The sequence below is a fragment of the Protopterus annectens genome, chromosome 1.part2, assembly GCF_019279795.1.
Source record: "Protopterus annectens isolate FY-2018-M chromosome 1.part2, PAN1.0, whole genome shotgun sequence".
NCBI lineage: Eukaryota > Metazoa > Chordata > Ceratodontiformes > Protopteridae > Protopterus > Protopterus annectens.
The window spans coordinates 1,210,645,477-1,210,660,538 of NC_056727.1; the positions used below are offsets into that span (position 1 = coordinate 1,210,645,477).

The 15,062-nt window shown below is 42.2% G+C and overlaps 1 protein-coding gene across 1 annotated transcript in view; it reads right to left on the minus strand.

Annotated features, from left to right (window-relative positions):
* The window catches only part of PITHD1 (PITH domain containing 1), a 491,261-nt gene that overhangs the window by 246,359 nt on the left and 229,840 nt on the right, over window positions 1-15,062 (minus strand). The window contains exon 5 of the mRNA XM_044060068.1: window positions 4,343-4,451. Within this exon, the coding sequence (XP_043916003.1) occupies window positions 4,343-4,451 (109 nt within the window). The remainder of the gene's footprint in view (window positions 1-4,342; window positions 4,452-15,062) is intronic.

Genomic DNA, 15,062 nt, shown 5'->3' on the forward strand with positions numbered 1-15,062 from the left:
TACACACATACATTTTTTTTATTTTTTTAAAAATAGGAAGCCTCTAACTAAAACGGCTACCTCTTACCAATAAGGGGGGGGGGCTCTCTAACTAAAACAAGTTCTAGGAAGACCCACAAAAAACACTAAACTACTTCAAAACAGTTAGCGACTATGAGACAAAAACAATAACTACCAGAAAAGCCCTAAACTAACTGAAAAAGTAGTAGAAGAAAAAATATACGAGCCTGAGCCAGTACAACGAACCTCGCAGCTGAAGCGGCAAATGAGATCTGGGTAGCTAGCGCTAGGCATCATGGGATAAGGGGTAGCCTCGAGCCAGTAAACAGCTCTCAAGCTATAGAAGATGGCCGAGTCAGAGCCGAGGATCGGCTCTGATCCCAACCAGCAAGAACGAAGGTGAGATTGACAACTTAACATGCACTGTTGGTGTGGAAGCTCCTGGAGGCACTGGCACCAACAGGAAGATGACTTGTGGTTGTCTTCACCTCTGAAACCACCAGTACCAAGATTGGTGGCATGGAAGGAGCAAAAGTAAGGGGGGGGGGTAGGATGGGCTGGCTTATTCACCCTTGGTGTGGAGGAGGATGGGAGAACGTCCATGTCTATTTCAGCTTTCACAAAAGCCCTCATCACTTAGTCCCAATCAAATTCAACTAGACTTGTGAGTCCTCTATCAGGTTTACAAGGTCAAGCAAAAAGGGGTCTGGAGTCCATAAACCTTGACAGCTCTCTCTTGGAGGATCATCTACTAGGCTGGGTTTACTTCTTCAGGGACCTGTCACAAATGATGGTGCCAGTGTCAACACTGAGGACTAGGGAACGGACAGTTCCAATACGGCTGGAGCTGAAGCTGGAACACACTCAGCAGCTGCCATATCACTTTGCTCTATATGCAAGAAGAATGGAGCTTAAAGGTTAAAAGAAATCTGAAATTCTGTCCAAGTTACACGAAACCTTAAAATCCTTTGGGCTTGCATCAGGATCTCTGGGGGTGGGGAGACAGATTTGTCAAAGACAAAAGATTTCTAAATGACAGGAGACATAAGAGATGAAAACAGAGGCAAACTTTTTGCTAATCTATATGGTACATCTTTTTCTCTGACAAAATAGAACCTCACTCAAAAATGCTCAGATTATTAAAAGCATATTGCTAAAGCATTAACATCTTCTGGGTAAAGTACCTTCATCTTTTAATTCATGACATAAATCAAACCCAATTCCCAAAGATCAGACATCAGTATTGGTGGAGGGTTGTGTTTTTAACAGTAAATTGGAAAAGCATATTTAATAAAGCTGAATTTCTTTTCTTTCTTTTTTTTTTTTTTTTAACAAATAAACTCACTATAATAGCTGATGTGTGAAGGGGTCCCTGCAGTGGGTCACTGCTGTGATTTCCTTTCCTGAGATCCCAATCTCAGCAAGATTTCTGCATTCCTTTGTTCTTACACTTAGGAGTGTGCACATCTTCTGCTGGCTCATGCTATGGCAATGCGCTAGAAGGTCCCTCCCTGCTCCTGCACCTCTCAATCTGTCCCCATTCTAAAAACAGAGCCAGTACACTACAAAGTCAAAAAATAAGGGTATATACACTGCCCTACTTGAACAAGATTCATCCACTGAAGTAAATGAAGGGGCCCTCTAATAAAGGGGACAGTGGCAGTGGACCATTCAGTGCAAATGCTGCCATGGATCAAATGATTTTGGTGTTTAATATATGCTATGTCTCAGACTGAGCAGCGAATCTCTGTTAGAAAGAGTCCCAAAACAAAAACTTTCAGATTGGAAGGAGTTGTACAAAAAGCTAAAAGCCTATAAAAGCCAAATCCCTTTAGCAAGTTAGGAGTTCATTCACAGGAAGATCTAGCCTTCATTATCCATTACAAAGAATATTAACTGGTCCATTTTCCTAAACTTGTGCATTCATTTTTGGTAAAGACTGGGGTGACAATGTATGTAAAAGGTATGAAGGACTCTCTGTCCTATGGGTTTTGAAATCAGAAAGAAAAATGGGAGATGTAAGGACTGATATATGAACAGCTCCAAACAGGAAAGTGGAGTATTCCTGAGGGGCACCTGTTCCTTTAGAAGAGCGAAATACAGCCTCCAAAAAATAAAGGTGATTAAGACAGTAATCATATGGATAAACATTAACAGACATCAACAGCACTGTCTTTAAAGAGATGAGTTTCTGGAACACAGAACTAGCTAATTTCAAATGGAAATGGGCAAACCAGTCACCCATGAAGTCCAACTCACAAGAAGAAGAATGGCTTTTCATATACAACACTCCTTAAGGAAATACCTTGCAAGTTTGTGCTTGGCCAAAGTTCTTCTATCTACAAGGATGCAATGGGCTTTAATATCAGACACAAGCACCTTAAACATAAACTGCTGATATCTGACGTACCTTGATCAAATAACTCCTAAGATATAAGAAAAATAACTATTTGAGACAGATGGAAATCACGTACACACTAAATAAGATGAGTGAGGGCATTTCTCTACTCAAATGAAGAACATCTTCAATTAACTAGCATATATCTTATCAGAAGCAGGACAGCTCACTGACAATCATCACAAAATTACCAAAACACTTGGCCTAAAATTACACCTAAATGGTAAGTGAATGTAAAATAAAACAGCAAAACAGTATTTCTGAATAGGTCAATCTGTTCTGTAAAATCCACCACCCTCTACTTAGAGTACAAGTTCAAGTCCAAGTTTGCACAAATTTGGTAAAGAGAAGTCTGCTGCCTTCCCCTGAGGTTTGTGACATCTAATTAAGAAAAGGTCTGAGAGATGCAGACCCATATGTGAAGGTATAGCAAAAATCATTTCCCTGTACAAATACTGCTGAATACTTTTATGCCCATCTGCCAATGCGACGACTATGTCACTTGAGTGCTTCTGGTAATTTGTATTATATTTTATCATGATGAGGTCTGATCGGTTGCTGTATTGACTGGCAAATGAAAGTCTTCCTGTCAGCGTCAATTACTTGTGAAACAAACAGAGGATGGTGGAGCCTGTACAGGCAGCAACAAATGAGGACTTACATGCCTTGTATCTGGATGGATTCCTGAACTGCTATTGATCAGGGAGATTGAAACCACACTCTTCTTTCCAATAAACATGAAAAATGTCCAAAGCACAAAAATGAAAGAAATATCATCTATCCACCTAGGAAGTGATGAACATTTTTATACAAGTGCAAAGCCCTTTGCATAATTAAATTTGCCACTTTGACAGTATAAGAGGCACTGCTACTAGCTCTACATAAAAATGCCAGTTCCACCATGTTTACTTATTCCAAATAACTGCAATGGGCTTCATTATTGATTCTTTCACTGACTGACACCTAGTAAGCTGAAAAAAGTTGCTGCTTGACTTAAAACTGCTCTTATTTGCTCAACCCGCTATGCGAAACTATATGATTAACCTTGCGAAAGGAAATTAGAAAAGCACTGGGTAGTATCGTCAAGGATGAAGCAAGAGGTTACAGGTTATAAAGGTGTAGAAACATAGATATACCAGAATGGAACAAGGAATGGAGACAGCGATGTTTCCATATACATCTCACGGAAGGAAAGTGGGCAACAACGATGAAAACGTTCAGTTGATTGATTAAGAGATCGACTGCTGAAAGAGGGCATAAAAATAAGTTAAGACTATGGCAAACTTTGTAGTTTAGTGTGGAACGTAGATGTTGCTGCACTTACTTCTGCTGAACTTTTGTGTTTTCATTATACAAATTCAGTGACATTTCAATCACTGTTACATAAATACAAGCTAAACTGGCGTTAGCAGTTTGCAGATATGCATCTCCTTTGTCAGGTTGTAGACTTTCTTCTACATTGAAAAGAGAGTACTGTAAAGGTTTAGTTGCAGCCCTGACAAAATTCTAGTTACTGCAGTTCTCCATGCAGCTTAATGCCTTTACTTCCTGAAAACGTTATATAACATCACTACCCCTGCACAGCTCCTCTTTTCTAGAGGCCCTAAGAGCTCTGATAATCACAATTATAAATAGCTTTGAACACTCAAGTTAAACATAAACATGAATAGCCTAAATAGTCTTCCCAAAAGCAATGTGCACCACATATGCACCCTTATTTCAGCCTTATCATCTTACAGCCTTGTCTGCTAATAAATCAAATCAAACATCCTATCTCTCCACAAAGGAACTCGGATCACAAAACTAACACCTTACTTATTTTTCTCAACACTATATCATATTCAGAATGTTTAATATGTGCACCATCTCCACAGACTAGTTTTCCCATTTTCCATGTCATCCCTTAATGCCGATAATTACTGTGTAACATGTATGCACTCTCACCTCTGTCCATTCACCACGCAGTCCTATGTAATATATCTTGGATATGCTTCCACCAAAATTTTTGGAGATATGAATGGAAAGATGGTTCACACTTGAAAAACGTGCAACCCTGTACAGAATAATCCAAAGTTAATGAAACTGTATAAGAGAAGCCACATTTTTTCCTCATAAAAAAGTTATGTGGGGTACTCACCAAAAAACTGGATCTTTGAGGGTGTTTCTTATTATAGCAGATCAATAGATCAACTTGTCACCACTGTCAGCACTGACATTCTACATAGATTTTTCTATGATTCTTCTGGTGATAGCCTTTGATAATATCACAGCCCTGATTTTTCAGTATGAAACATATGCCTTCATGTGTTGTGCTCTCTATTTATCTTTTGCCCTGTTAGTCCACTTCAGCAGACTTTTTCCTCATTATAAAGAGGAAAGTGGTACAGATCTTAAAGATAGGTTTGACCCACCACCACTGTCAACACTCCTAAAAGACAGCAGGGGGCAGGGAACCTTAAGGATTTGTTGCAACCAACAGTCTTGAAAACCCATTGTTATGCTAAATACTTTACATAATTTTCTGCCTTAACTAGGGATATATCTTAAAAAAAGATCAACATCATGGAATATAGTCCTAAACAGAAACCAAAACAAAAAGGAGAAGGTGAAAAGCAAAGTTGCACTCTTAGGCAGAATGCAAAATACATTCTTAATGCACATATTATCTATGATCTAAACACATTCTTGGTTGGGTGCAACTTCTATGGCAAGGAAACAAAAGTTGTACACTTACCATTAATGATAGATTTGCATCACAGTTTCATATCCTTCACCTGTAGGATTAAAACTGGAAGGCACTTAGTCAGCCTAGCACATAAAACGTTCCCAGGCCACCCTTGGCCCTCCCATTTAGCAACAATGCCCAGAATCTGAGGACCCAACTGCAGATCTTTAAAGCCTGCTACAAGAACACAGTAGCAGAAGTGGAGAACAGGAAAAGCAGACAAAAGCAAAATAATAATATAACAGCCTCTTCTAGAGACTGAAGAAGCAAGAAAATGGTGAAGGCTATAAAACTGCTAACATAGATCTGTCATTATGACAACTGCATAACTTTTGCAGCTGATGTTGGAAGCTTTATATCACTTGTAGGACAAAGTTGCAAGCTAAATGACCATGAGTGAACTCCAGAAGGGAAAGTTCTGAAAAGTGTGGACTTCTGAACAGAAAGTACAACTGTGTCTCTAACTTAACATATTGTAGATGTTCACTTAGATTACTGTTGTAGTACTGATTCATTGAGGACTCCATGCTATGCAGAAGCCTATGGCCAGGCTGAATCCCATAATATTTCAACACTTCCTATTCCTACCCGGCAGACATCCACTCTGGATTGATGTCTGGACGTCAGAGTATAAAGGTGTCAGCCAGTGCCAGTTTCAGGTCTTTCTTGCCACGTAGTCTGTATATTGGCTTGAACAATCAGTGCATTATGAAGCCTCAGACAGGTACCCCAATTGGGGACTTTTTCCACCCTCTACTTTTTGTGAATGTTGCTCTAAAGCTCAAATCTTGATTAAGTCTCTGAACTGACAGAGACGAAAGCGGTTGTATCTACTGTGTTGCTTTAAAGAAGAGTGGACTCTGACATCAAGGATTCTCTTTGTTTTGGAGCAACTGTACACCTATTCATCAATTTATTCCTGTTGGCTCCTGGTTGCAGTCCTTTTTGTGTGAAAAACTCCCCACAAAGATTTTTACACCTACTGTCTTTTTTTTTTTGCTTAGGCCCACAGCACATCATTTCAAACTGTCCCTTCTATGTTACGTTTAATTGTAAAACTATTAACATAGGGCTGAGTCCTTTCAGCAACATATGGATTACAGTAATGCAAGTCCTTCGCATGCTACAGTGTCTCCCGGGTCCTAGGTTCTTGTTCCCAAAAAGTGAAAGGCTATGCGTCCAAAGGAGAAGGATGTCATGGATGCTGAGGGCGTTTCTGTCTGGGCTTTTGACAAACGTTGATATCACCGATGCATGTGAGCCACCTTTGTAGATGCTTGATCCAACAGCTATTGGGCCTGTGACCTTTGGTGGTGCAACCTTCCAGAGACCAAGCTCATACCTCTCAGTCCAACACTAGACCATCAGTTAGCTCAGAGGTTGCTGAGCAGCAACATCAGTGTATTGGTGACTGACTGTAAGGGAGGAGGGTTCTGGGAACTGGATAGAGGTCGCGACCTCCTGTCTGCCACCTAAGGCTCATACTTCATTTAAGACCTGGACACACAAACCCGAGAGGCACTCAGGTTTGCCCCAGCCCTTGCTATCTTAGCACACTGACTCATCATCCCAGGTCTCTTCACAAGACATGGTCAGGCTGGCCCAGCACTTAATGGACTTCGAGGACCAGGCAACCTAACCTGCAAAAAGACTCTGTGCAAGGAACATCTCCTGGGAAAAGAAAAAGGGGCATTTCCCCTTAAGGAGATGCTGATTCCTCAGAATCAGAGGATGTGGAGGAATTAGCTTAAGTCGGACACCTTTCCCTCAGACCTATGAAGACTCTGATCCAGATAACACCTTATCCTCAGATTTACCTTCGAACCATCTATATTTTGGGGGTAATATATAATTATCAACCATGGGATAGGTAAGGCCAGTCACTAACCACATGGTATAGGTTAATTCAAGCACAAAAAGGGAAACTGGCTAACTGTAAAATGGCCCACAATGGCAGCTAGCCTAGTATTTGCCTATGAATAATAATTGTTGAACAGAAATATACAAGAAGGCTGTAGGTGTACATGGAATAAGGATATGCAACCACCAACCTAAGGCCAGTCATAAGAGAGAAGTTTGATCACAATAGAAAAGGATTAGTCTCCAGAACAAAAAAGTGATTTAAGACCTTCCAAGGGAAAGTAGCACATCAGAAAAATAGATGAGGTAACTGAGAAAGTGTGTATGGTACCCATGGATAGTGTACTCATGGGTTATGGAAAAAGGAAAGCTGTAAGAACAAAAAATATTCAGAAGTTGACATGGGTTGACAGTTCAAATATAGATGCCCAAGAGGAGAGGGGATTACCGTGTGCAGGCCTGCTGGTGATATTTGAAGCAGATGCAAGTAAACAAATACAGCTAACAGTAGATTAAACACAGACAGGGTTAGAATGTCTCGCTGAAATGACCATAACTCATAAGGCCTGGAATAAATTTCACAACAAAAGGGTGTCAGAAAAGGAGATCAGACCACTAACTAGGCCAGGATGAATTCCTGCCCCAAATTCAGTGAAATGGGTTACAATATGTCTGGAGAGCTGATGGAATAGGAAACAGAGAGAATAGCTGAATATCCTGCTGTCATGCAGTAAGATGTGTTTAACTCACATATTATGGAAGTTATTATGCATATCACCTTTACAGAACTACTCTGAGTGCAGACAGGAGGAGTGTTCTATAGGGGGCCTATAAATAAATGCCTACACAAAGAACAATGGCTCCTTAACCTTTTCCAGCCCCCTGCTATAAAGCACGCTTTGGCGGGCTTTTCCAGCTGTAGAGAACTCAGCACAGCTCCTCGTGGTGTCCAGCAGAGTTCCTAGAGCAGCAGAGACCAGAAAAGACAAACTTTCCAGATTTTACGTATTTTTCTTGGCTTTTTCGACCTTTTGTGACTTTTGACCACTGTTTCTGCTTATTTTATCGAAGTATTACCTGTTTTTACAAGCTCAAACTGTTTACTGCACTTGCTAGTTTAAGTTTTGCTTAAAAGTTAAACTACAGGCTAACACACTCAAGTGTACTAGCTTTTGATAGCAATTAGTCGAAAAGTATAGCATTTATTGTGTTTTCTGCCTGTGTAAAAAAACCTGAAAAAAACAAAAAAAAATATCCTTGTTTTCCATACTTTCCTAGCTAGTGTTCCAGTGATCAGAGTTTGCTGATCCCTGGGCTTTGTCTTTGTTCCTGTACTTCTCCATTTTCCTTGTTTGGTCAGGGGGAAGTTTCTTTACTCACCAGTGAGAGTGGGGAGTACTGAGCTGCCTGTTTGTCCTCAGAGGAGTGGTTTAAGTCAGTAACTTGTAGTTCATTGGCCATTTTGGGTAATTTCCTGTCTTTTCCAGCCCCCTGCTATAAAGCACGCTTTGGCGGGCTTTTCCAGCTGTAGAGAACTCAGCACAGCTCCTCGTGGTGTCCAGCAGAGTTCCTAGAGCAGCAGAGACCAGAAAAGACAAACTTTCCAGATTTTACGTATTTTTCTTGGCTTTTTCGACCTTTTGTGACTTTCGACCACTGTTTCTGCTTATTTTATCAAAGTATTACCTGCTTTTACTGTTTTTACAAGCTCAAACTGTTTACTGCACTTGCTAGTTTAAGTTTTGCTTAAAAGTTAAACTACAGGCTAATACACTCAAGTGTACTAGCTTTTGATAGCAATTAGTCGAAAAGTATAGCATTTATTGTGTTTTCTGCCTATCTGTGTAAAAAAACTTGAAAAAAAAAAAAAAAAATATCCTTGTTTTCCATACTTTCCTAGCTAGTGTTCCAGTGATCAGATTTTGCTGATCCCTGGGCTTTGTCTTGGTTCCTGTACTTCTCCATTTTCCTTGTTTGGTCAGGGGGAAGTTTCTTTACTCACCAGTGAGAGTGGGGAGTACTGATCTGCCTGTTTGTCCTCAGAGGAGTGGTTTAAGTCAGTAACTTGTAGTTCATTGGCCATTTTGTGTCATTTTCTGCCTTTTCCAGCCCCCTGCTATAAAGCACGCTTTGGCGGGCTTTTCCAGATGTAGAGAACTCAGCACAGCTCCTCGTGGTGTCCAGCAGGGTTCCTAGAGCAGCAGAGACCAGAAAAGACAAACTTTCCAGATTTTAAGTATTTTTCTTGGCTTTTTCGACCTTTTGTGACTTTCGACCACTGTTTCTGCATATTTTATCGAAGTATTACCTGTTTTTACAAGCTCAAACTGTTTACTGCACTTGCTAGTTTAAGTTTTGCTTAAAAGTTAAACTACAGGCTAATACACTCAAGTGTACTAGCTTTTGATAGCAATTAGTCGAAAAGTATAGCATTTATTGTGTTTTCTGCCTATCTGTGTAAAAAAAACTTGAAAAAAACAAAAAAAAATATCCTTGTTTTCCATACTTTCCTAGCTAGTGTTCCAGTGATCAGATTTTGCTGATCCCTGGGCTTTGTCTTGGTTCCTGTACTTCTCCATTTTCCTTGTTTGGTCAGGGGGAAGTTTCTTTACTCACCAGTGAGAGTGGGGAGTACTGAGCTGCCTGTTTGTCCTCAGAGGAGTGGTTTAAGTCAGTAACTTGTAGTTCATTGGCCATTTTGGGTCATTTCCAGCCTTTTCCAATCGCTTTAGCGCAATTTAGCGCGGAGTTGCCACAGGAGCACACAAGAGCAGCGGCGGTTAATCAAGGTTAAACTATTCGGGCTACCTAAAGTTCACTCTTCATTTTTTCCCTTAGAACAGCTCTTCTTGAACTGTACTGCCTATCTAACCAGCCTATTCTCTAACTAAAAAGTTCAGCTCTAATTGATTCCTAAGTAGACTATTCTCCATCTGTAAAGCCTAGCACTTGCTCCTAAAGTACTTTTTTACTCTGATATAGCACTTTTATTATACATAGTACCCCACCGGCCAAAACACCAAATCCCTCAAGTCCTTTTTCAAACTCATCTACATAAAGTTTTTGCCTATTCCTTCTAGCATGGCGAGGGATCAGTTGCTAGTGTCCTCTCCTGCTCAGCTGGTGAATCTGGGAATATTGAGGCAATGTTACAATTGCCTCATGTACACTGACAACCCTCTCCTTCTCCCACAAAACACAAATACATGCGAGAGATGCAAATATATAGCCAAACTGGAGGCTGAGCTCTCTCAACACAGGACTGGCAAGACCAGACAGGAGGAGAAGGTAACCACACACACCACAAACCCAGTCTCACATAGCACTATCACAACTTCAAATCATACACATAAACACACAAAGACATACTCGGAGGCTCTGATCAAAAACCTACCAAAACAGCAGAGGCCACCAAAGCAGACACCCAAACAACTGCCTCCACAGGCAACAGCACATGCAACACATAGACCACAGAGTCAGTGTGCCAAACAATCACAGCCCTTAAGGCCAAACACAATGCCAGACACACTCATCATTGGTGACTCCATAGGCAGACACACTGACGTCCCGCTCACCAGATTGAGTAAGGAGAAGGTCACAGTAAGCTGCCTATCGGGCGCTAGAATCCGCCACATAATGCAAGCACTCAGGTCACTCAACTGCAGGTACAAGTATGACTCAGTCATTGTCCATGCTGGTGTGAATGACCTGAGACGTACCTCCCTGGACTACATGAAAAGAGACATAGAGGAGCTCTCTGATTATGTAGCCCAGGCAGGTATGACCCTGACCTTGAGCAGTATCCTACCTTCACCAAGAATGATGCCACAATACAAAGACAAGATGATCAGCTTTAATAATTGGCTTAAACTATGGTGTCATTCAAAGGGGATCCAATGTCTGTCTGCCTGGGATGACATGCTGGACAAGCCACGCTGCTTCGCAAGGGACGGCTTGCACCTGTCACCGCTGGGCTTCCGGATTTTGGCAACGGCTCTTGCCACCCCCATTGTGCCTTTTTAGGCAGGGCTCAAATTCTAAACCTACCACCCTAGAACACAAAAAAGGAAAAAAACTAAGGGTAATGCTGCTCAATGCCAGAAGTCTCAACCTCAAGATGCACGCACTCGAAGCCCTTCTCAGTATGGAGAACATCGATGTCTGTGCTGTGACTGAAAACTGGTTCAAGGCTCCTGAGAGCACCCCGGCACTATCAGGTTTGACCTCATATCATGCGTTCCGGCCCCAAAATCCAGACAACACCAAGAAAGGAGGGGGGGGGTGTCCATATTCATCAAGGACGCCCTCACCTCAAGGTTGGTGGCAACGCACGATGCATCGGAAACCATCCAGGTGCAAGTAACCGTAGGCAAGACTGCTCTGCAGTTTGTAGCCTGTTACAGGCCACCCTCTCAAACTCAGGAACCTCACACAGCTTTCCTGAAAACACTGGAGGGGATAAATATATCTCCAAACACCATCATACTGGGTGATTTCAACTATCCAAATATAGACTGGGATCACTACTCAAGCCCCAACACTCTAGCCCAAAGGTTCCTAGAGTTCATAAACTCAAATGCCATGGAACAACTGGTCACCATCCCCACAAGAGGAGAAAACATACTTGATCTCATCATCACAAACATGGGGTCACAATGTTCAACACCAGATGTATACCCATCATTGGTGAGATCAGATCATAAACTAATCTCACTGGAAGTCCACATCCCGCCCCCACCCCAGATAAAAAAGACCACAGTGAAGAACTTCTCAAAAGCTGACTTCACACTCCTAAAGACTGGTGTGGTCTCTTTCAAGGCCCCCGAGCCAGTGGAAACCATTACTCAAACTGCTGAATCACTTACAAATACCTTCTACCAGCACCTCCAGGACTGCATGGATCAGGCAATCCCAAACAAAACAAAGACTCTTTGTACCAAAGGCAAGCGTCCAGTCTGGTGGACCCCAGCCATAAACAAGCTTTACAACAAAAGGAAAAAGCTACTACAAGATAGAGCAAAATCCGTAAAAGGGAAGACACCCTTGATCATTATAAGTAAAAAACTGAGATCTCTCATAAAAGCATCCAAGGCAAATTTTGAGAGAAAAATCGCTAAGGACTCAAAAGACAATCATAAGGCCTTTTTTAGCTATGTTAGAAACCTGGGAGGAAACTCCCAGATATGCTCAGAATTAGTGCAAAATGATGTAAAAATCACAGAACCTACAGACATTGCCAACATACTGGCTGACAGGTTCAGTGCAAATTTCTCCCCCCCCCAAAAGGAGAGATATCTATACCAGTGGACTGTAGTCCCCCAAACATCTCAAATGCTCAGGTGAGAACTGCTCTCTCCAAGGCGAAAAACACAGCATCCATGGGACCAGATGGTGTCCCTGGTTGTGTGCTCCACGAACTCAATGAGGAATTAAACCCGCAGTTAGGGCAACTGTTTAATCTTAGTCTCACCTCAGGATACGTACCCAAGGAGTGGCGTACGGCAATGGTGGTCCCACTTCAAAAAGGAGGTGCCTCCACCGACCCCGGAAACTACCGTCCCATCAGCTTGACAAGCCTGGTCTGCAAAGCTATGGATCATAATGGAACTCATAAATAAAGACATAGGGGACTTGCAGACATTGGATCCAACCCAGTTTGGCTTTGTCAAGGGCAGATTATGCCTTTTAAACTTGGTTGACTTTTTCAAAACAGTCACCAAGGCCATTGACGAGGGCAGGGCAGTCCACACAGCCTACCTTGACCTGGCAAAGGCTTTCGACACAATACCCCACTCGGGTATCATTGAAAAACTCACCAGCTTAAACGTAAACCCATACGTCACAAGATGGGTTGCAAACTGGCTAAGTGACAGAACCCACAGGGTCAGAGTTGCTGGCGCCATGTCAGACTCCAAGCCTGTCACAAGTGGTGTGCCACAGGGCTCAGTCCTGGGCCCAATCTTGTTCGGCATCTACTTTTCAGACGTACAGGCAAACACAGGAGGATTATGGCTGACAAAGTTTGCAGATGACTGCAAACTGGGCACCATAGTTGAAAACCCATCTGACACAGACATCCTTCAGAAGGGTCTCATAGAAACAGATAACTGGTGCCAGAGCCATGGCCTAAAGTTAAACGCCAAAAAATGCATAGTCATCCCCTTCGGGAAAAGCAAGGTTACCCCTAGTTACCATATAGGTGGCAATCCACTATCCACTAAGCACAGAAGAGGTTATCAGGGATCTGGGGACCCAGGTTAACAGTAACCTTTCGTTTGACACTCACGTTGCCAAAGTAGTTAGGAAGACCTTCTACATTGCCCACCTGATCATGAAGGGATTCACATCTAGATCAAGGGAGGTCATCGTTCCCCTGTACTCATCACTCATCATACCAATGATTGAGTACAATGCCCCATTCGGAATGTATCTGACCCGACACCTGCAGCAATTGGAAAGGCCCCAAAAGTTCCTCACTAAAAGGATAAAAGGTCTCAAAAATATGTCTTATGCTGCCCGACTGAAGGAACTCCAGCTCTATTCAGTCGCTTACCGACTGCTCAGAGGTGACCTGTGCCTGACATACAAGGCCATGTCCAACCCGGAAATAATGAACATGCTTCACCTCAAAAAATCTAAATCCATCAGAACTACAAGGTCAAGAGACTTAAACCTCGACACGGCTATTAATAGGACGTGCTGGAGGGACAGATTCATCACCCAGAGACTCCCTATGCTGTGGAACAAAATCCCGGTTCATGTGAGGCAGAGCACCTCGCTGGCCTTGTTCAAGAGAAATCTTGACCAATGGATGGGAGATCGCATGTATACCCCAGGGATAACCTCAGTGTCACTGCTTGACAGAGGCACAGCAAAATAATGGGCATAGTATCCTTCAAACTAAAGGGGTGGCGAAAGCCACAAAACTCTGGGCTAGGCTTATAAATGCCCTAGGGCAGATAGCCTAGTATGAACCTATGAGAACAATGGCTAGAGTTATGTTAATCAGCAAAGTCTCATCAGATACTTTGGAAGAATAAAATGCAAAACCAAGGTCTGAATCTGTGACACTGGTATGCTCAGTGATACACAGACCATAAACAACTGTCAGAGCTGCATAGACTTGGACCGACTACGAATAAGGTTGGGACCAAGAAAATACTTGGTCGTTGACCTCTTTCCAGGAAAGACACTGAAGCCTTAGACGTAGGTGGCTAGTCAGCTCAGAAGACCCTGCATTAGATTCCTAAACTAGATTCTAGCAAGTTAACCATCCCAAAAGACCCTGTATTAGATACCTAAACTAGATTCTAGCAAGGCAATCACCTCAGAAAACCCTGCATCAGACTACAAACTAAAGTCTTACCATGGCAATAATTTTTAAGACCCTGCAGAAGACCCCTAAACAAAGTCCTGGCATAGCCAATAGACTCCAAATAGTACCTAAAGTCTGCGTCACACTGACAACAATATCCTAGCAAGGGTTACCGCTCTAATCAGTCTGAACCAAAAGAAATGAACACACATACAGGATCACTGTACACACCGGCAGTTGACCTTAGCATTGCTAGTACATTGTCTAAGGACATTTTGGCAAAAAGAATATGCAGCCTCAAATGAAACTACAACTTGTTCCACATCTACGTGTTCCTCCATTGCAGCATGCTACTAAATGACGAAGATTCAGAAGTTATCCAAAAACATTAGATATGTACTTAGAGTAACAGTGGATGCTTTCATCCATGTCTATTTGATATGACTGATGGGTCTTTGGGACATCTGCAGGATCCAATCAAGCAACAGTAGTGCTCCAGCATCGAGCATCTTTAAACTAACCCCTCCTGTAATCCTCCTGTGCAGGCGTTTACATGAGAAGGAGTTTGTTGCCCATGCCAAGATCAAGTACTAAATAAGAAGTGGAGTGACTTGAGAACAGCTTCAAGGTAGTCTTTCCAGATTCTCAGGGAAAGAAGAATTTGGGAAGGAGGATGGAATGTCACATCAGACTTGGATGAAAGGATCCAGCACTACGGAAAGAACATTGGGATCTAGAAATGATATCCAGTTTATAATGTCTGG